Below are 22,669 nucleotides of genomic sequence, written 5' to 3'. Positions count from 1 at the left end.
ATGACGGCCTAGGAACAGTGGGTTGACTGCCTGTTCAGGGGCAGAACGACAGATTTGTAACTTGTCAGCTCGGGGGTTTGAACTTGCAACCTTCCGGTTACTAGTCCAACGCTCTAACCACTAGGCTACCCTGCCGCTAGCCAATAGCTGCGAGGATCTGGAATAATGGTCCAGTAATGGAGTAATCTGGAGTAATGGTGAAGAAAAGCAGTACTGATATGCTCAGGGTTGATATCGCGCTGTGCAGACCGGCGTTGTGCAGACTGGCGGGTATTATCCAGGGTAAAAGCGGCTGGTGTCTGAGCTAGAGGTAAATGCCGCTAGCAGTGGCTAGCAATGACTAAATAGCTAGTAGCTAATTAGCTGGTTAGCATCTGATGGCTAGCTTCTGATGGAGGTCTAAAAATAGCGGATCCGTATCACATTGGGTGAGACGGGTTGTCGGAAGGTATATTTCATTTTAAAATGGAAAAAGAGATTGAAATATATACAAAAAAAATACCAATTACATGGGACAACGACAAACACGTCTGCACTGCTACGCCATCTTGGATATGCCAAGTTTGATGTATAAGTAGCCAACTAGCTTTAGGTAGCTAGCTAACAACATACTGGTACACACTGCTGTAATGATACGCTATGTGGTTCGTAAGGACAGCGTAGCTAACAAATTGTCTTATTTGAAAAAAGTCATTACTTTATTACATTGCTCAACATTTTCTTAACATTTGTCATAATTAGTTAAAGCAATGAATTTGTATCCACTCTTGCTGTACTTCAGCTGCATATTTCCGCCATTTTCTTCAAATCTGGAAACGTTGTGAAGTCACGCCCATTTCCTGAAGAATTGCATTATGGGCCCTAAAGTACAGAAATGGTGTCCTCTGAGTGTATACTTCATATTTTGGTGAATTTAGTATGACAACCGGGGAACTTTTGGCATGCTAACTATATCCATACTATGACCAATAAGCATACTATATACTCAATTCACATCATAAATTGTATGGTTAGTGCGGTTGGTATGAGTATTACAGTTTTTCCCAATTGCTAAAACTAGGCTGGTTTTATCAAAATACTTAACACAATTCACAAAACCACACACCCAAACTGCAAAATACCTCATATATCCTGCAAAATGAAGCACTGCAATCAAAACTACAGAATGCATTATCAAAATCAAACATTTGCACAAAACGGCACACACTTAATTCATATTACCAGATTGTCTAACCAACTACACACTGATGGGCATAATGAAAAGCACTCATCTTTAGTGTGCTTAGTTCAAATTGTAGAAAATTCTTCAGATGCACAGAAATATTTGCAGATACACACACATGCTGTTGAAACATTTTATTTTTCACCAAACAAGTCAGTGCAACATATGCACAGCAGATATATTTACATTGGACTGAACAAAAATATGCTCACAAAAAAACAGTAAACTGAAAAAGAAAATTGCAGAAAGAAATGTGCAGTAAAAATACTGTATATAGAAAAAAAATAATAATTAGGCAGCATCTTGCCGCACAGCTGGGTCTGGCCACAACGCCTCGTCCACATAACAGGCAATATCTTCCCTTGCCAGACATCGAGGGAAGAAGTGCCTTGAGTGCCTTATCCATCCCTGAATCGCACCCACATCAATCTCATCACATGCCTCTTTCATAACCTGCACAAGAGGCCTGCGCACAAAGGGCTGCCGGTCGTATACCTTCCACCACCGTGCCGAAAATAACTTTTCTATGGGGTTCAGAACTGGTGAGTATGGTGGGAGGTATTGCACGAGAAATGGTGGGTGGTCAGCAAACCAGTTTTGGACTGGAGCTGCACGATGAAAGCTCACGTTGTCCCATACTACAACGTACCGGGTTCTTTGATGGTCTGCATCATTCATACCCTCTGGTGGTATGAGCATGTTGTGGAGTCTGTCCAGAAATGTGAGAATATGGGCTGTGTTGTATGGTCCAAGGTTGGCATGACGGTGGAGGACACCATGCGTATTGGAGATGGCAGCGCACATTGTGATGTTCCCACCACGTTGGTCATGAACATCTATAATGGCTCTGTGGCCAATGACGTTTCTCCCACTTCTTCTGGTCTCTGCTAGGTTGAACCCAGCCTCATCTATAAAGATGAACTCATGTGGGATTGCATGAGCATCCATTTCCAGTACTCCCTGAAAACAAAGAACAAAAGCAGTCAATATGGTGTTATCCAGTACACTGGGAAACAATGTTGCATGTTGTGTACTGCAGTCAATATGGTGTTATCCAGTACGCTGGGAAACATTGTTGCGTGTAGTGTACTGCAGTCAATATGGTGTTACCCAGTGGGAAACACAATATGGTGCTGGGAAACATTGTTGCGTGTAGTGTACTGCAGTCAATATGGTGTTATCCAGTACACTGGGAAACATTGTTGCGTGTAGTGTACTGCAGTCAATATGGTGTTATCCATGGTGTTACCCAGTACACTGGGAAACAATGTACTGGCTGGGAAACATTGTTGTGTGTAGTGTACTGCAGTCAATATGGTGTTATCCAGTACGCTGGGAAACATTGTTGCGTGTAGTGTACTGCAGTCAATATGGTGTTATCCAGTACGCTGGGAAACATTGTTGCGTGTAGTGTACTGCAGTCAATATGGTGTTATCCAGTACGCTGGGAAACATTGTTGCATGTAGTGTACTGCAGTCAATATGGTGTTATCCAGTACACTGGGAAACAATGTTGCGTGTAGTGTACTGCAGTCAATATGGTGTTATCCAGTACGCTGGGAAACATTGTGTTTCAGCTGGGAAACAATGTTAGTGTACTGCAGTCAATATGGTGTTATCCAGTACGCTGGGAAACATTGTTGCGTGTAGTGTACTGCAGTCAATATGGTGTTATCCAGTACGCTGGGAAACATTGTATGGTGTTATCCAGTGTAGTGTACTGCAGTCAATATGGTGTTATCCAGTACACTGGGAAACAATGTTGCGTGTAGTGTACTGCAGTCAATATGGTGTTATCAATATGGTGTTATCCAACATTGTTGCGTGTAGTGTACTGCAGTCAATATGGTGTTACCCAGTACACTGGGAAACATTGTTGCGTGTAGTGTACTGTTGGTGCAGTCAATATGGTGTTACCCAGTACACTTACTGCAGTCAATATGGTGTTACCCAGTACACTGGGAAACAATGTTGCGTGTAGTGTACTGCAGTCAATATGGTGTTATCCAGTACACTGTGTAGTGTACTGCAGTCAATATGGTGTTATCCAGTACGCTGGGAAACATTGTTGCGTGTAGTGTACTGCAGTCAATATGGTGTTATCCAGTACGCTGGGAAACAATGTTGCGTGTAGTGTACTGCAGTCAATATGGTGTTATCCAGTACACTGGGAAACAATGTTGCGTGTAGTGTACTGCAGTCAATATGGTGTTATCCAGTACGCTGGGAAACAATGTTGCGTGTAGTGTACTGCAGTCAATATGGTGTTACCCAGTACACTGGGAAACATTGTTGCGTGTAGTGTACTGCAGTCAATATGGTGTTATCCAGTACGCTGGGAAACATTGTTGTCAATATGGTGTTACCCAGTACGCTAGTGTACTGCAGTCAATATGGTGTTATCCAGTACGCTGGGAAACAATGTTGCGTGTAGTGTACTGCAGTCAATATGATGTTATCCAGTACGCTGGGAAACATTGTTGCGTGTAGTGTACTGCAGTCAATATGGTGTTATCCAGTACGCTGGGAAACATTGTTGCGTGTAGTGTACTGCAGTCAATATGGTGTTATCCAGTACGCTGGTGAAACATTGTTGCGTGTAGTGTACTGCAGTCAATATGGTGTTATCCAGTACGCTGGGAAACATTGTTGCGTGTAGTGTACTGCAGTCAATATGGTGTTATCCAGTACGCTGGGAAACATTGTTGTGTGTAGTGTACTGCAGTCAATATGGTGTTATCCAGTACGCTGGGAAACATTGTTGCGTGTAGTGTACTGCAGTCAATATGGTGTCAACGCTGGGAAACATGGTGTTAGTCCAGTACGCTGGGAAACAATGTTGTGTGTAGTGTACTGCAGTCAATATGGTGTTATCCAGTACGCTGGGAAACATTGTTGCGTGTAGTGTACTGCAGTCAATATGGTGTTATCCAGTACGCTGGGAAACATTGTTGTGTGTAGTGTACTGCAGTCAATATTGTACTTACATCCACATACGCTCGTCTGACCTCTTTGTTTCTTTGAGAGTTTCTCTCAAATGGCACCTTATAAAGTTGTTTCATTCTGATCTGGTTTCGCGTGAGAATGCGAGCCAATGTGGACAAACTGACTCGTTGAATGTTGTTGAATATGGTGTTGTCTTGGATGATGTGGCTTTGAATTTCTCGTAATCTGATTTCATTATTTTCCAAAGCCAAGTTTACAATGTTAGCTTCCTGTACCCCGGTGAACATGTGGCCCCTTCCTCCACCATGGTTGCGTCTCTCAGCCCTTTAGAAAAACTAAAAAACTAAAATATAGGGCTGGACAATGCAGCCTAAAGATATTTCCCCCACAGTAGAGTAAAATCTACAGGACATTTGTGCAGTTAGTGTATGACATCAGCCATTCATGAAGTAAACAGGTGCCACCCAACTGATACACTATGACATGGGGTTGTACTACATAGTGTGAAAGAAATGTTGGTTACATACCTGTACTCCAGTCTAAATGTCCGGATGACACAGGCGACAGTAAAACGGCTCAAGTTGGTCTGCACTCTCTGTCCAGCCTCTCACATTGTCAGCCCATGGTTGATGACATGATCAACTAAGGTTGCTCTGATTTCACTCTCTGTCCAGCCTCTCACATTGTCAGCCCATGGTTGAAGACATGATCAACTAAGGTTGCTCTGATTTCATTTGAAAGTTGTTGTCTTCTTTGGCCATGAACTCCTCTACCAGCTCTACCCCTACCTCTCACTCTTCCTCCCCCTCTCATTCTCACCCTCCCTCTTCCTCTTCCTCTCTTTGCAACAGCTTCCATTGTTGTTGTAAAACAAAAGGTTTTGTGGTCTTTTCATAGTGCTTACTTCCTGATTGAAGTGGTAACAATTAACCATTGAGGTGTTTGGCCAGGTGGCACATGTATTGACCAATTAGCTCATGTAGTGTCATTTTGAATGGCAGTGTTTTGAAATGGCAAACATGTGACTTTATGTCAGATTGTTGTGTCTTATGAAGAGAACCGTGTTGAGTGCATTTAAAAAGTGCCATTTTGAATTGCAAAATGTGTGTAAAGCAGAAAATGTGTTTAGACTTTTGGAGACTTGAGAAGAGGTTTTGCTCTCTGTGTGTCAGTTTAAATAACTGTGCTGTGCATGTCATTTTAGTGTGTTAGCAATTGGAAAAACTGTATAACACAGCTTATGTTTCCATCTACAAGCACCTACAGGTGACAGCGACACATACAGTATATCTACTATATGTTTCCCATGAGGGAATGAAACCGTCAACCCTTGTGTTGCAATCACACTAACCTATCTAACCCACTAGAACCATCCCAGCATACTAATCTATCTAACCCACTAGAACCATCCCAGCATACTAACCTATCTAACCCACTAGAACCATCCCAGCATACTAACCTATCTAACCCACTAGAACCATCCCAGCATACTAATCTATCTAACCCACTAGAACCATCCCAGCATACTAACCTATCTAACCCACTAGAACCATCCCAGCATACTAACCTATCTAACCCAGTAGAACCATCCCAGCATACTAATCTATCTAACCCACTAGAACCATCCCAGCATACTAACCTATCTAACCCACTAGAACCATCCCAGCATACTAACCTATCTAACCCAGTAGAACCATCCCAGCATACTAATCTATCTAACCCACTAGAACCATCCCAGCATACTAACCTATCTAACCCACTAGAACCATCCCAGCATACTAACCTATCTAACCCACTAGAACCATCCCAGCATACTAATCTATCTAACCCACTAGAACCATCCCAGCATACTAACCTATCTAACCCACTAGAACCATCCCAGCATACTAACCTATCTAACCCACTAGAACCATCCCAGCATACTAATCTATCTAACCCACTAGAACCATCCCAGCATACTAATCTATCTAACCCACTAGAACCATCCCAGCATACTAATCTATCTAACCCACTAGAACCATCCCAGCATACTAATCTATCTAACCCACTAGAACCATCCCAGCATACTAACCTATCTAACCCACTAGAACCATCCCAGCATACTAATCTATCTAACCCACTAGAACCATCCCAGCATACTAACCTATCTAACCCACTAGAACCATCCCAGCATACTAATCTATCTAACCCACTAGAACCATCCCAGCATACTAATCTATCTAACCCACTAGAACCATCCCAGCATACTAACCTAACTAACCCACTAGAACCATCCCAGCATACTAACCTATCTAACCCACTAGAACCATCCCAGCATACTAACCTATCTAACCCACTAGAACCATCCCAGCATACTAATCTATCTAACCCACTAGAACCATCCCAGCATACTAATCTATCTGACCCACTAGAACCATCCCAGCATACTAATCTATCTAACCCACTAGAACCATCCCAGCATACTAACCTATCTAACCCACTAGAACCATCCCAGCATACTAACCTATCTAACCCACGAGAACCATCCCAGCATACTAATCTATCTAACCCACTAGAACCATCCCAGCATACTAATCTATCTAACCCACTAGAACCATCCCAGCATACTAATCTATCTAACCCACTAGAACCATCCCAGCATACTAATCTATCTAACCCACTAGAACCATCCCAGCACACTAACCTATCTAACCCACTAGAACCATCCCAGCATACTAATCTATCTAACCCACTAGAACCATCCCAACACACTAACCTATCTAACCCACGAGAACCATCCCAGCATACTAATCTACTGTAACCTACTAGAACCATCCCAGCATACTAATCTACTGTAACCCACTAGAACCATCCCAGCACACTAATCTACTGTAACCCACTAGAACCATCCCAGCATACTAATCTACTGTAACCCACTAGAACCATCCCAGCATACTAATCTATCTAACCCACTAGAACCATCCCAGCATACTAACCTATCTAACCCACTAGAACCATCCCAGCATACTAATCTATCTAACCCACTAGAACCATCCCAACACACTAACCTATCTAACCCACGAGAACCATCCCAGCATACTAATCTACTGTAACCTACTAGAACCATCCCAGCATACTAATCTACTGTAACCCACTAGAACCATCCCAGCATACTAATCTATCTAACCCACTAGAACCATCCCAGCATACTAACCTATCTAACCCACTAGAACCATCCCAGAATACTAATCTATCTAACCCACTAGAACCATCCCAGCATACTAATCTACTGTAACCCACTAGAACCATCCCAGCATACTAATCTATCTAACCCACTAGAACCATTCCAGCATACTAACCTATCTAACCCACTAGAACCATCCCAGCATACTAATCTATCTAACCCACTAGAACCATCCCAGCATACTAATCTATCTAACCCACTAGAACCATCCCAGCATACTAATCTATCTAACCCACTAGAACCATCCCAGCACACTAACCTATCTAACCCACTAGAACCATCCCAGCATACTAATCTATCTAACCCACTAGAACCATCCCAACACACTAACCTATCTAACCCACGAGAACCATCCCAGCATACTAATCTACTGTAACCTACTAGAACCATCCCAGCATACTAATCTACTGTAACCCACTAGAACCATCCCAGCACACTAATCTACTGTAACCCACTAGAACCATCCCAGCATACTAATCTACTGTAACCCACTAGAACCATCCCAGCATACTAATCTACTGTAACCCACTAGAACCATCCCAGCATACTAATCTACTGTAACCCACTAGAACCATCCCAGCATACTAATCTACTGTAACCCACTAGAACCATCCCAGCATACTAATCTACTGTAACCCACTAGAACCATCCCAGCATACTAATCTACTGTAACCCACTAGAACCATCCCAGCACACTAACCTATCTAACCCACTAGAACCATCCCAGCATACTAATCTACTGTAACCCACTAGAACCATCCCAGCACACTAACCTGCTGCAACCCACTAGAACCATCCCAGCATACTAATCTACTGTAACCCACTAGAACCATCCCAGCATACTAATCTACTGTAACCCACTAGAACCATCCCAGCATACTAATCTACTGTAACCCACTAGAACCATCCCAGCATACTAATCTACTGTAACCCACTAGAACCATCCCAGCACACTAACCTATCTAACCCACTAGAACCATCCCAGCATACTAATCTACTGTAACCCACTAGAACCATCCCAGCACACTAACCTGCTGCAACCCACTAGAACCATCCCAGCATACTAATCTACTGTAACCCACTAGAACCATTCTAAGCACCACCAGCGATTGTAATGCTATTTGTGCTCCTCCTTTCTAAGTGGTTAATTGAGCGGTTGTGTTGAGGTCGGTTCTTACTGAGTGGGCATGACATTCCCCTACTGAATGATCTTATTCTGTGTGTTCTTCCCAGGCTTGACCGAGGAGCCGAGCAGTAAGACCGACAGCAGCACGGGCAAACAGAGGAAGATGAGCAAGAAGAACACTGAGGAAGAGATAAAGGCACGAACATTGACCTCCACCAGCAGCGACAGGTGAAGGACCCATATCATCTTCAACAACTCAAAACCTAGACAGCAGCAGTGATTAGAAGTCATACATTTGGAGGGACTGCAGGCTGACGTCGGTCGTCAGTTGAATGGTGTTTCCTCCGACACATTGATGCAGCTGGCTTCCGGGTTAAGGGGACGGGTGTTAAGAAGCGCGGCTTGGCTGATCATTTGCTAACGTGAGAAAAGCACACGTACCTAGAAGTTTCTCATTTTTGTGAATGGAATATTTGGCTTGAAGTCTCATGCGGGTACTTTAAATGTATTTTTATTTTATTTAACTAGTCAAGTCAGTTAAGAACAAATTGTTATTTTCAATGACAGCCAAGGAACAGTGGGTTAACTGCCTTGTTCAGGGGCAGAACGGCAGATGTTTACCTTGTCAGCTCGAGGATTAGATCTTGCAACCATTTCCGTTACTAGTCCAATGCTCTAACCACTAGGCTACTTGCCTCCCCACGCCCCATGCAGTGGCGAACCATGACTATTGGAACTAGGCCCTCAGTTGCCGAAAAGATCTGACATCATACATATAGAGAACTCGGATGCCTGTGTATACAGAGCATGTCTGAGACCTTTCTTTTGCAGACCTATGTAGGAGAAGCAATTCGTAGATGACAGAGTCAAACAGTCCTAAGCCACGCCTCGGCTGTGGCTCACAGTACAGGTACACAACGGTCCTAAGCCACGCCTCGGCTGTGGCTCACAGCACAGGTACACAACGGTCCGAAGTCACGCCTCGGCTGTGGCTCACAGCACACGTACACAACGGTCCTAAGCCACGCCTCGGCTGTGGCTCACAGCACAGGTACACAACGGTCCTAAGCCACACCTCGGCTGTGGCTCACAGCACAGGTACGCAACGGTCCTAAGCCACACCTCGGCTGTGGCTCACAGCACAGGTACACAACGGTCCTAAGCCACGCCTCGGCTGTGGCTCACAGCACACGTACACAACGGTCCTAAGCCACGCCTCGGCTGTGGCTCACAGTACAGGTACACAACGGTCCTAAGCCACGCCTCGGTTGTGGCTCACAGCACAGGTACACAACGGTCCTAAGCCACGCCTCGGCTGTGGCTCACAGTACAGGTACACAACATTTACATTACATTTAAGTCATTTAGCAGACGCCCCTATCCAGAGCGACTTACAAATTGGTGCATTCACCTTATGACATCCAGTGGAACAGCCACTTTACAATAGTGCATCTAAATCTTTTAAGGGGGGGGGGGGTGAGAAGGATTACTTTCTCCTATCCTAGGAATTCCTTAAAGAGGTGGGGTTTCAGGTGTCTCCGGAAGGTGGTGATTGACTCCGCTGTCCTGGCGTCGTGAGGGAGTTTGTTCCACCATTGGGGGGCCAGAGCAGCGAACAGTTTTGATGGGCTGAGCGGGAACTGTACTTCCTCAGTGGTAGGGAGGCGAGCAGGCCAGAAGTGGATGAACGCAGTGCCCTTGTTTGGGTGTAGGGCCTGATCAGAGCCTGGAGGTACTGAGGTGCCGTTCCCCTCACAGCTCCGTAGGCAAGCACCATGGTCTTGTAGCGGATGCGAGCTTCAACTGGAAGCCAGTGGAGAGAGCGGAGGAGCGGGGTGACGTGAGAGAACTTGGGAAGGTTGAACACCAGACGGGCTGCGGCGTTCTGGATGAGTTGTAGGGGTTTAATGGCACAGGCAGGGAGCCCAGCCAACAGCGAGTTGCAGTAATCCAGACGGGAGATGACAAGTGCCTGGATTAGGACCTGCGCCGCTTCCTGTGTGAGGCAGGGTCGTACTCTGCGGATGTTGTAGAGCATGAACCTACAGGAACGGGCCACCGCCTTGATGTTAGTTGAGAACGACAGGGTATTGTCCAGGATCACGCCAAGGTTCTTAGCGCTCTGGGAGGAGGACACAATGGAGTTGTCAACCGTGATGGCGAGATCATGGAACGGGCAGTCCTTCCCCGGGAGGAAGAGCAGCTCCGTCTTGCCGAGGTTCAGCTTGAGGTGGTGATCCGTCATCCACACTGATATGTCTGCCAGACATGCAGAGATGCGATTCGCCACCTGGTCATCAGAAGGGGGAAAGGAGAAGATTAATTGTGTGTCGTCTGCATAGCAATGATAGGAGAGACCATGTGAGGTTATGACAGAGCCAAGTGACTTGGTGTATAGCGAGAATAGGAGAGGGCCTAGAACAGAGCCCTGGGGGACACCAGTGGTGAGAGCGCGTGGTGAGGAGACAGATTCTCGCCACGCCACCTGGTAGGAGCGTGGCGAGTCCTAAGGTCCAACGATCCTAAGCCACGCCTCGGCTGTGGCTCACAGCACAGGTACACAACGGTCCTAAGCCACGCCTCAGCTGTGGCTCACAGCACAGGTACACAACGGTCCTAAGCCACGCCTCGGCTGTGGCTCACAGCACAGGTACACAACGGTCCTAAGCCACGCCTCGGCTGTGGCTCACAGCACAGGTACACAACGGTCCTAAGTCACGCCTCGGCTGTGGCTCACAGCACACGTACACAACGGTCCTAAGCCACGCCTCGGCTGTGGCTCACAGCACAGGTACACAACGGTCCTAAGCCACACCTCGGCTGTGGCTCACAGCACAGGTACACAACGGTCCTAAGCCACACCTCGGCTGTGGCTCACAGCACAGGTACGCAACGGTCCTAAACCACACCTCGGCTGTGGCTCACAGCACAGGTACACAACGGTCCTAAGCCACGCCTCGGCTGTGGCTCACAGCACAGGTACACAACGGTCCTAAGCCACGCCTCGGCTGTGGCTCACAGCACAGGTACACAACAGTCCTAAGTCACGCCTCGGCTGTGGCTCACAGCACAGGTACACAACGGTCCTAAGCCACGCCTCGGCTGTGGCTCACAGTACAGGTACACAACGGTCTTAAGCCACGCCTGGGCTGTGGCTCACAGCACAGGTACACAACGGTCCTAAGCCACGCCTCGGCTGTGGCTCACAGTACAGGTACACAACGGTCCTAAGCCACGCCTCGGCTGTGGCTCACAGCACAGGTACACAACGGTCCTAAGCCACGCCTCGGCTGTGGCTCACAGCACAGGTACACAACGGTCCTAAGCCACGCCTCGGCTGTGGCTCACAGCACAGGTACACAACGGTCCTAAGTCACGCCTCGGCTGTGGCTCACAGCACAGGTACACAACGGTCCTAAGCCACGCCTCGGCTGTGGCTCACAGCACAGGTACACAACGGTCCTAAGTCACGCCTCGGCTGTGGCTCACAGCACAGGTACACAACGGTCCTAAGCCACGCCTCGGCTGTGGCTCACAGCACAGGTACACAACGGTCCTAAGCCACACCTCGGCTGTGGCTCACAGCACAGGTACACAACGGTCCTAAGCCACGCCTCGGCTGTGGCTCACAGCACAGGCTCACAGCACAACGGTCCTAAGCCACGCCTCGGCTGTGGCTCACAGCACAGGTACACAACGGTCCTAAGCCACGCCTCGGCTGTGGCTCACAGCACAGGTACACAACGGTCCTAAGCCACGCCTCGGCTGTGGCTCACAGCACAGGTACACAACGGTCCTAAGCCACGCCTCGGCTGTGGCTCACAGCACAGGTACACAACGGTCCTAAGCCACGCCTCGGCTGTGGCTCACAGCACAGGTACACAACGGTCCTAAGCCACGCCTCGGCTGTGGCTCACAGCACAGGTACACAACGGTCCTAAGCCACGCCTCGGCTGTGGCTCACAGCACAGGTACACAACGGTCCTAAGCCACGCCTCGGCTGTGGCTCACAGCACAGGTACACAACGGTCCTAAGCCACGCCTCGGCTGTGGCTCACAGCACAGGTGGCACAACGGTCCTAAGCCACGCCTCGGCTGTGGCTCACAGCACAGGTACACAACGGTCCTAAGTCACGCCTCGGCTGTGGCTCACAGCACAGGTACACAACGGTCCTAAGCCACGCCTCGGCTGTGGCTCACAGCACAGGTACACAACGGTCCTAAGCCACGCCTCGGCTGTGGCTCACAGCACAGGTACACAACGGTCCTAAGCCACGTCCTCGGCTGTGGCTCACAGCACAGGTACACAACGGTCCTAAGCCACGCCTCGGCTGTGGCTCACAGCACAGGTACACAACGGTCCTAAGCCACGCCTCGGCTGTGGCTCACAGCACAGGTACACACGGTCCTAAGCCACGCCTCGGCTGTGGCTCCAGCACAGGTACACAACGGTCCTAAGCCACGGCTGTGGCTCACAGCACAGGTACACAACGGTCCTAAGCCACGCCTCGGCTGTGGCTCACAGCACAGGTACACAACGGTCCTAAGCCACGCCTCGGCTGTGGCTCACAGCACAGGTACACAACGGTCCTAAGCCACGCCTCGGCTGTGGCTCACAGCACAGGTACACAACGGTCCTAAGCCACACCTCGGCTGTGGCTCACAGCACAGGTACACAACGGTCCTAAGCCACGCCTCGGCTGTGGCTCACAGCACAGGTACACAACGGTCCTAAGCCACGCCTCGGCTGGTGGCTCACAGTCCACACGCCTCGGCTGTGGCTCACACAACGGTCCTAAGCCACGCCTCGGCTGTGGCTCACAGCACAGGTATACAACGGTCCTAAGCCACGCCTCGGCTGTGGCTCACAGCACAGGTACACAACGTCCTAAGTCACGCCTCGGCTGTGGCTCACAGCACACGTACACAACGGTCCTAAGCCACGCCTCGGCTGTGGCTCACAGCACAGGTACACAACGGTCCTAAGCCACACCTCGGCTGTGGCTCACAGCACAGGTACACAACGGTCCTAAGCCACGCCTCGGCTGTGGCTCAGAGCACAGGTACACAAACGGTCCTAAGCCACGCCTCGGCTGTGGCTCACAGCACAGGTACACAACGGTCCTAAGCCACGCCTCGGCTGTGGCTCACAGCACACGTACACAACGGTCCTAAGCCACGCCTCGGCTGTGGCTCACAGCACAGGTACACAACGGTCCTAAGCCACGCCTCGGCTGTGGCTCACAGCACAGGTACACAACGGTCCTAAGCCACACCTCGGCTGTGGCTCACAGCACAGGTACACAACGGTCCTAAGCCACGCCTCGGCTGTGGCTCACAGCACAGGTACACAACGGTCCTAAGCCACGCCTCGGCTGTGGCTCAGAGCACAGGTACACAACGGTCCTAAGCCACGCTGTGGCTCACAGCACGGCTGTGGCTCACAGCACAGGTACACAACGGTCCTAAGCCACGCCTCGGCTGTGGCTCACAGCACAGGTACACAACGGTCCTAAGCCACGCCTCGGCTCTGGCTCACAGCACAGGTACACAACGGTCCTAAGTCACGCCTCGGCTGTGGCTCACAGCACAGGTACACAACGGTCCTAAGCCACGCCTCGGCTGTGGCTCACAGCACAGGTACACAACGGTCCTAAGCCACGCCTCGGCTGTGGCTCACAGCACAGGTACACAACGGTCCTAAGCCACGCCTCGGCTGTGGCTCACAGCACAGGTACACAACGGTCCTAAGCCACGCCTGCTGTGGCTCACAGCACAGGTACACAACGGTCCTAAGCCACGCCTCGGCTGTGGCTCACAGCACAGGTACACAACGGTCCTAAGCCACGCCTCGGCTGTGGCTCACAGCACAGGTACACAACGGTCCTAAGCCACGCCTCGGCTGTGGCTCACAGCACAGGTACACAACGGTCCTAAGCCACGCTCACAGCGGCTGTGGCTCGGCTGTGGCTCACAGCACAGGTACACAACGGTCCTAAGCCACGCCTCGGCTGTGGCTCACAGCACAGGTACACAACGGTCCTAAGCCACGCCTCGGCTGTGGCTCACAGCACAGGTACACAACGGTCCTAAGCCACGCCTCGGCTGTGGCTCACAGCACAGGTACACAACGGTCCTAAGCCACGCCTCGGCTGTGGCTCACAGCACAGGTACACAACGGTCCTAAGCCACGCCTCGGCTGTGGCTCAGGTACACAACGGTCCTAAGCCACGCCTCGGCTGTGGCTCACACAACGGTCCTAAGCCACGCCTCGGCTGTGGCTCACAGCACAGGTACACAACGGTCCTAAGCCACGCCTCGGCTGTGGCTCACAGCACAGGTACACAACGGTCCTAAGCCACGCCTCGGCTGTGGCTCACAGCACAGGTACACAACGGTCCTAAGCCACGCCTCGGCTGTGGCTCACAGCACAGGTACACAACGGTCCTAAGCCACGCCTCGGCTGTGGCTCACAGCACAGGTACACAACGGTCCTAAGCCACGCCTCGGCTGTGGCTCACAGCACAGGTACACAACGGTCCTAAGTCCCACGCCTCGGCTGTGGCTCACAGCACAGGTACACAACGGTCCTAAGCCACGCCTCGGCTGTGGCTCACAGCACACGCCTCGGCTGTGGCTACACAGGTACACGGTCCTAAGCCACGCCTCGGCTGTGGCTCACAGCACAGGTACACAACGGTCCTAAGTCCCACGCCTCGGCTGTGGCTCACAGCACAGGTACACAACGGTCCTAAGCCACGCCTCGGCTGTGGCTCACAGCACAGGTACACAACGGTCCTAAGCCACGCCTCGGCTGTGGCTCACAGCACAGGTACACAACGGTCCTAAGCCACGCCTCGGCTGTGGCTCACAGCACAGGTACACAACGGTCCTAAGCCACGCCTCGGCTGTGGCTCACAGCACAGGTACACAACGGTCCTAAGCCACGCCTCGGCTGTGGCTCACAGCACAGGTACACAACGGTCCTAAGCCACGCCTCGGCTGTGGCTCACAGCACAGGTACACAACGGTCCTAAGCCACACCTCGGCTGTGGCTCACAGCACAGGTACACAACGGTCCTAAGCCACGCCTCGGCTGTGGCTCAGAGCACAGGTACACAAACGGTCCTAAGCCACGCCTCGGCTGTGGCTCACAGCACAGGTACACAACGGTCCTAAGCCACGCCTCGGCTGTGGCTCACAGCACAGGTACACAACGGTCCTAAGCCACGCCTCGGCTGTGGCTCACAGCACAGGTACACAACGGTCCTAACGCCTCGGCTGTGGCTCACGTACACCTCCGGCTGTGGCTCACAGCACAGGTACACAACGGTCCTAAGCCACGCCTCGGCTGTGGCTCACAGCACAGGTACACAACGGTCCTAAGCCACGCCTCGGCTGTGGCTCACAGCACAGGTACACAACGGTCCTAAGCCACGCCTCGGCTGTGGCTCACAGCACAGGTACACAACGGTCCTAAGCCACGCCTCGGCTGTGGCTCACAGCACAGGTACACAACGGTCCTAAGCCACGCCTCGGCTGTGGCTCACAGCACAGGTACACAACGGTCCTAAGCCACGCCTCGGCTGTGGCTCACAGCACACAACGGTCCACAGGTGGCTCACAGCACGGTACACAACGGTCCTAAGCCACGCCTCGGCTGTGGCTCACAGCACAGGTACACAACGGTCCTAAGCCACGCCTCGGCTGTGGCTCACAGCACAGGTACACAACGGTCCTAACGCCTCGGCTGTGGCTCACAGCACAGGCCACGCCTCGGCTGTGGCTCACAGCACAGGTACACAACGGTCCTAAGCCACGCCTCGGCTGTGGCTCACAGCACAGGTACACAACGGTCCTAAGCCACACCTCGGCTGTGGCTCACAGCACAGGTACACAACGGTCCTAAGCCACGCCTCGGCTGTGGCTCAGAGCACAGGTACACAAACGGTCCTAAGCCACGCCTCGGCTGTGGCTCACAGCACAGGTACACAACGGTCCTAAGCCACGCCTCGGCTGTGGCTCACAGCACAGGTACACAACGGTCCTAAGCCACGCCTCGGCTCTGGCTCACAGCACAGGTACACAACGGTCCTAAGCCACGCCTCGGCTGTGGCTCACAGCACAGGTACACAACGGTCCTAAGCCACGCCTCGGCTGTGGCTCACAGCACAGGTACACAACGGTCCTAAGCCACGCCTCGGCTGTGGCTCACAGCACAGGTACACAACGGTCCTAAGCCACGCCTCGGCTGTGGCTCACAGCACAGGTACACAACGGTCCTAAGCCACGCCTCGGCTGTGGCTCACAGCACAGGTACACAACGGTCCTAAGCCACGCCTCGGCTGTGGCTCACAGCACAGGTACACAACGGTCCTAGCCACGCCTCGGCTGTGGCTCACCACGCCTCGGCTGTGGCTCACAGCACAGGTACACAACGGTCCTAAGCCACGCCTCGGCTGTGGCTCACAGCACAGGTACACAACGGTCCTAAGCCACGCCTCGGCTGTGGCTCACAGCACAGGTACACAACGGTCCTAAGCCACGCCTCGGCTGTGGCTCACAGCACAGGTACACAACGGTCCTAAGCCACGCCTCGGCTGTGGCTCACAGCACAGGTACACAACGGTCCTAAGCCACGCCTCGGCTGTGGCTCACAGCACAGGTACACAACGGTCCTAAGCCACGCCTCGGCTGTGGCTCACAGCACAGGTACACAACGGTCCTAAGCCACGCCTCGGCTGTGGCTCACAGCACAGGTACACAACGGTCCTAAGCCACGCCTCGGCTGTGGCTCACAGCACAGGTACACAACGGTCCTAAGCCACGCCTCGGCTGTGGCTCACAGCACAGGTACACAACGGTCCTAAGCCACGCCTCGGCTGTGGCCACGCCTCGGCTGTGGCTCACAGCACAGGTACACAACGGTCCTAGCCACGCCTCGGCTGTGGCTCCACGTCCTAAGCGGCTGTGGCTCACAGCACAGGTACACAACGGTCCTAAGCCACGCCTCGGCTGTGGCTCACAGCACAGGTACACAACGGTCCTAAGCCACGCCTCGGCTGTGGCTCACAGCACAGGTACACAACGGTCCTAAGCCACGCCTCGGCTGTGGCTCACAGCACAGGTACACAACGGTCCTACAGCCACGCCTCGGCTGTGGCTCACAGCACAGGTACACAACGGTCCTAAGCCACGCCTCGGCTGTGGCTCACAGCACAGGTACACAACGGTCCTAAGCCACGCCTCGGCTGTGGCTCACAGCACAGGTACACAACGGTCCTAAGCCACGCCTCGGCTGTGGCTCACAGCACAGGTACACAACGGTCCTAAGCCACGCCTCGGCTGTGGCTCACAGCACAGGTACACAACGGTCCTAAGCCACGCCTCGGCTGTGGCTCACAGCACAGGTACACAACGGTCCTAAGCCACGCCTCGGCTGTGGCTCACAGCACAGGTACACAACGGTCCTAAGCCACGCCTCGGCTGTGGCTCACAGCACAGGTACACAACGGGCCACGCCTCGGCTGTGGCTCACAGTCACACAACGGTCCTAAGCCACGCCTCGGCTGTGGCTCACAGCACAGGTACACAACGGTCCTAAGCCACGCCTCGGCTGTGGCTCACAGCACAGGTACACAACGGTCCTAAGCCACGCCTCGGCTGTGGCTCACAGCACAGGTACACAACGGTCCTAAGCCACGCCTCGGCTGTGGCTCACAGCACAGGTACACAACGGTCCTAAGCCACGCCTCGGCTGTGGCTCACAGCACAGGTACACAACGGTCCTAAGCCACGCCTCGGCTGTGGCTCACAGCACAGGTACACAACGGTCCTAAGCCACGCCTCGGCTGTGGCTCACAGCACAGGTACACAACGGTCCTAAGCCACGCCTCGGCTGTGGCTCACAGCACAGGTACACAACGGTCCTAAGCCACGCCTCGGCTGTGGCTCACAGCACAGGTACACAACGGTCCTAAGCCACGCCTCGGCTGTGGCTCACAGCACAGGTACACAACGGTCCTAAGCCACGCCTCGGCTGTGGCTCACAGCACAGGTACACAACGGTCCTAGCCACGCCTCGGCTGTGGCCACAGCCTACACAACGGTCCTAAGCCACGCCTCGGCTGTGGCTCACAGCACAGGTACACAACGGTCCTAAGCCACGCCTCGGCTGTGGCTCACAGCACAGGTACACAACGGTCCTAAGCCACGCCTCGGCTGTGGCTCACAGCACAGGTACACAACGGTCCTAAGCCACGCCTCGGCTGTGGCTCACAGCACAGGTACACAACGGTCCTAAGCCACGCCTCGGCTGTGGCTCACAGCACAGGTACACAACGGTCCTAAGCCACGCCTCGGCTGTGGCTCACAGCACAGGTACACAACGGTCCTAAGCCACGCCTCGGCTGTGGCTCACAGCACAGGTACACAACGGTCCTAAGCCACGCCTCGGCTGTGGCTCACAGCACAGGTACACAACGGTCCTAAGCCACGCCTCGGCTGTGGCTCACAGCACAGGTACACAACGGTCCTAAGCCACGCCTCGGCTGTGGCTCACAGCACAGGTACTCAACGGTCCTAAGCCACGCCTCGGCTCTGGCTCACAGCACAGGTACACAACGGTCCTAAGCCACGCCTCGGCTGTGGCTCACAGCACAGGTACACAACGGTCCTAAGCCACGCCTCGGCTATGGCTCACAGCACAGGTACACAACGGTCCTAAGCCACGCCTCGGCTGTGGCTCACAGCACAGTCACACTGTGGCTCACAACACAGTCACACTGCATGCGATGTTCTATCTCCAGCATGCAACAATAAAAAAAGTGAGCCACAACATGAAATGTCATGGACACAGTACTTCCAATTGCTACGTCATTACCTTTGTTTTTACCTCACAACCAGTGATCTAAAGTTGAAATAATATTTTACACATTGTATTGAAAATGATATGAACGAGATAGCAACAAAAAGCAAACTGTAGATGAAAACAAAACGTCCACTCACCATTATGATTATCATTTCAAAACCAAGTCCATTCTCCTGTCCTTCTTAATGAAATGGGCAGGTTCATATAGCTTGTCTTTTGATTTAAAATCCCAAAGAAGTTCTTTTTTGATTGAGATCAAAGCCAGGGCTGACAGTCGGGCCTGTCCAGTGGTGTTCCTGGAATATGTTCTTTCTACTGATGTAGGGGACAATGGAATGATCAAAACTAGACAGGTAAACAGATACAATTGGTGCATACAATCAATTAGTCTCTTTTGCTGGAGAAAGTGGAGCAGATCAGCCAGGCTCTTACCCTTGAAGTTAGACATTGAGTACATAACTACATAACGGTGAGTTCTGTTTTAAGCCGCGGCAAATCAAAGATTTAAGATTTAGATGCACTATTGTAAAGTGACTGTTCCACTGGATGTCATAAGTTGAATGCACCAATTTGTAAGTCGCTCTGGATAAGAGCGTCTGCTAAATGACTTAAATGTAAATGTAAATGTAAAATGAGGGCCATAACTTTCCTCGAGACTTGAGAACACAGAGTTTGGAAAGTTTGGCGTTTCCCTATATATTGGGAACATTTGTGGGTCAAGGAGGGCAAAGAACATGAGCCTTTCATGGTCATTGAGCCTGTTTCTTAGCTGAGTGACAATGTTGTTGATGATCATACTGTGTAGCTGTTGGTACTGGCCGTGAACGTCTCCTTGCATATGTGTCCTGCGCCCCGTTGGTACTCCGGTCTCACTCAGTGTCCTCGTAGATGGAATCAGACTTTCCCTTTTCCCCTCTCTGTGTTGTTGCAGAGGTCCTGCGCCCCCTTGGTACTCCGGGCTCACTCACAGTGTCCTCGTAGATGGATTCTGACTTTCCCTTTTCCCCTCTCTGTGTTGTTGCAGAGGTCCTGCGCCCCCTTGGTACTCCGGTCTCACTCACAGTGTCCTCGTAGATGGAATCTGACTTTCCCTTTTCCCCTCTCTGTGTTGTTGCAGAGGTCCTGCGCCCCCTTGGTACTCCGGTCTCACACAGTGTCCTCGTAGATGGAATCTGACTTTCCCTTTTCCCCTCTGTGTTGTTGCAGAGGTCCTGCGCCCCCTTGGTACTCCGGTCTCACTCACAGTGTCCTCGTAGATGGAATCTGACTTTCCCTTTTCCCCTCTCTGTGTTGTTGCAGAGGTCCTGCGCCCCCTTGGTACTCCGGTCTCACTCACAGTGTCCTCGTAGATGGAATCTGACTTTCCCTTTTCCCCTCTCTGTGTTGTTGCAGAGGTCCTGCGCCCCCTTGGTACTCCGGTCTCACACAGTGTCCTCGTAGATGGTATCCCCTCTCTGTGTTGTTGCAGAGGTCCTGCGCCCCCTTGGTACTCCGGTCTCACTCACAGTGTCCTCGTAGATGGAATCTGACTTTCCCTTTCCCCTCTCTGTGTTGTTGCAGAGGTCCTGCGCCCCCTTGGTACTCCGGTCTCACTCACAGTGTCCTCGTAGATGGAATCAGACTTTCCCTTTTCCCCTCTCTGTGTTGTTGCAGAGGTCCTGCGCCCCCTTGGTACTCCGGTCTCACTCACAGTGTCCTCGTAGATGGAATCAGACTTTCCCTTTTCCCCTCTCTGTGTTGTTGCAGAGGTCCTGCGCCCCCTTGGTACTCCGGTCTCACTCAGTGTCCTCGTAGATGGAATCAGACTTTCCCTTTTCCCCTCTCTGTGTTGTTGCAGAGGTCCTGCGCCCCCTTGGTACTCCGGTCTCACTCACAGTGTCCTTGTAGATGGAATCCGACTTTCCCTTTTCCCCTCTCTGTGTTGTTGCAGAGGTCCTGCGCCCCCTTGGTACTCCGGTCTCACACAGTGTCCTCGTAGATGGAATCTGACTTTCCCTTTTCCCCTCTCTGTGTTGTTGCAGAGGTCCTGCGCCCCCTTGGTACTCCGGTCTCACTCACAGTGTCCTCGTAGATGGAATCAGACTTTCCCTTTTCCCCTCTCTGTGTTGTTGCAGAGGTCCTGCGCCCCCTTGGTACTCCGGTCTCACTCACAGTGTCCTCGTAGATGGAATCAGACTTTCCCTTTTCCCCTCTCTGTGTTGTTGCAGAGGTCCTGCGCCCCCTTGGTACTCCGGTCTCACTCACAGTGTCCTCGTAGATGGAATCAGACTTTCCCTTTTCCCCTCTCTGTGTTGTTGCAGAGGTCCTGCGCCCCCTTGGTACTCCGGTCTCACTCACAGTGTCCTCGTAGATGGAATCTGACTTTCCCTTTTCCCCTCTCTGTGTTGTTGCAGAGGTTGTGTGTCAAAGTGCTGACTTTGTCAAACAGGCAAAATCTTTGAAACCAGTTATTATCGGTATTGAAGAGTAGGCAATTCCAACTGTAAAGCTTTTTTTGTCAGCTCACAGCTGGTAATCCATGGATAACACTCATAATTATTAACTTGAAAATACCTTTTAAAACTCTTTCCTCGTTGCACCAAATCAGGCAGTGCAGAAGTTGGTCTATCGGTCTGTAGAAGATTGAACTGTTCATTAAAAGTTAGTCTTGAAAAGGGCGATGCTAACAATTTAGCCACCACATAGTCCTCGATTACTCTCTCTGCAGTTGCCATCGTTACATACACTCACTGCAAAAAGTTAGCCAACTAGCTAGGCTCAAGCGTGAGAAAACAAAATAAGGCTCTGAATTAGTGACGTATAATTAGGCTCTCTAAAGAGCCTTGAAGAATCGTTAAATTGTCCCACCTATTACAAGACAATTTGTGATTGGTTGAATCTACTGTCATTCCAAAATGCTGCTTTAATTGAAGTCAATGTCAATGACGTTGGCTGGTGCCTTCTAGTCAAAGCCCGAGGGCCTAGCCAATAAGCATTGAGCCCAGCTAGATTATTTCTACCAAGAGACTACCAAAGAAGAATTCTGATTGGATATGTTTTTCTCTTGGATATTAACCCTTCTTTTTCCAAAACAATAGGAATATCATTACAATTAAGACAAAAAAATATTTCATCAATGAAAACACAATTACAGATTATATTAATATAAAAATATATACAGATTTGTATCTATCCTTAGGCCCTCTCTGAAGGCGTAGAGGGCCCTGGCGGTTCCCCAATGTTCAAATGATATGAGTGTAAAACATTATGATGTAGAGATTCAAACTGATGGGCATGCTGTGT

General features: G+C 51.3%; 1 protein-coding gene and 2 long non-coding RNA genes across 6 annotated transcripts in view; all 3 read left to right on the top strand.

Moving 5' to 3' along the window:
- The window catches only part of garnl3 (GTPase activating Rap/RanGAP domain like 3), a 243,644-nt gene that overhangs the window by 220,637 nt on the left and 338 nt on the right, over window positions 1–22,669 (top strand). Inside the window, exon 28 of the mRNA XM_052525397.1 lies at window positions 8,625–8,745. Within this exon, the coding sequence (XP_052381357.1) occupies window positions 8,625–8,745 (121 nt within the window). The remainder of the gene's footprint in view (window positions 1–8,624; window positions 8,746–22,669) is intronic.
- Window positions 8,851–16,710, top strand: LOC127931767 (uncharacterized). Of its 2 annotated transcripts, XR_008142858.1 has the most exons (4): window positions 8,851–9,427; window positions 9,569–9,709; window positions 11,074–11,120; window positions 16,363–16,710. It is a non-coding gene; the product is annotated as an uncharacterized LOC127931767 (long non-coding RNA). The 2 variants fall into 2 exon arrangements; XR_008142857.1 differs by having other exon boundaries at window positions 8,851–9,709.
- LOC127931765 (uncharacterized) lies at window positions 18,969–22,669 on the top strand. 3 transcript variants are annotated; one of them, XR_008142855.1, is made up of 3 exons: window positions 18,969–20,320; window positions 20,950–21,135; window positions 21,411–22,669. It is a non-coding gene; the product is annotated as an uncharacterized LOC127931765 (long non-coding RNA). The 3 variants fall into 3 exon arrangements; XR_008142854.1 differs by having other exon boundaries at window positions 18,969–20,413; XR_008142853.1 differs by having other exon boundaries at window positions 18,969–20,506.

Source organism: Oncorhynchus keta, chromosome 9 (assembly GCF_023373465.1).
Source record: "Oncorhynchus keta strain PuntledgeMale-10-30-2019 chromosome 9, Oket_V2, whole genome shotgun sequence".
NCBI lineage: Eukaryota > Metazoa > Chordata > Actinopteri > Salmoniformes > Salmonidae > Oncorhynchus > Oncorhynchus keta.
Note: the sequence above shows the minus strand (reverse complement) of the source record. Positions and strands in the feature narration are given on the sequence as shown.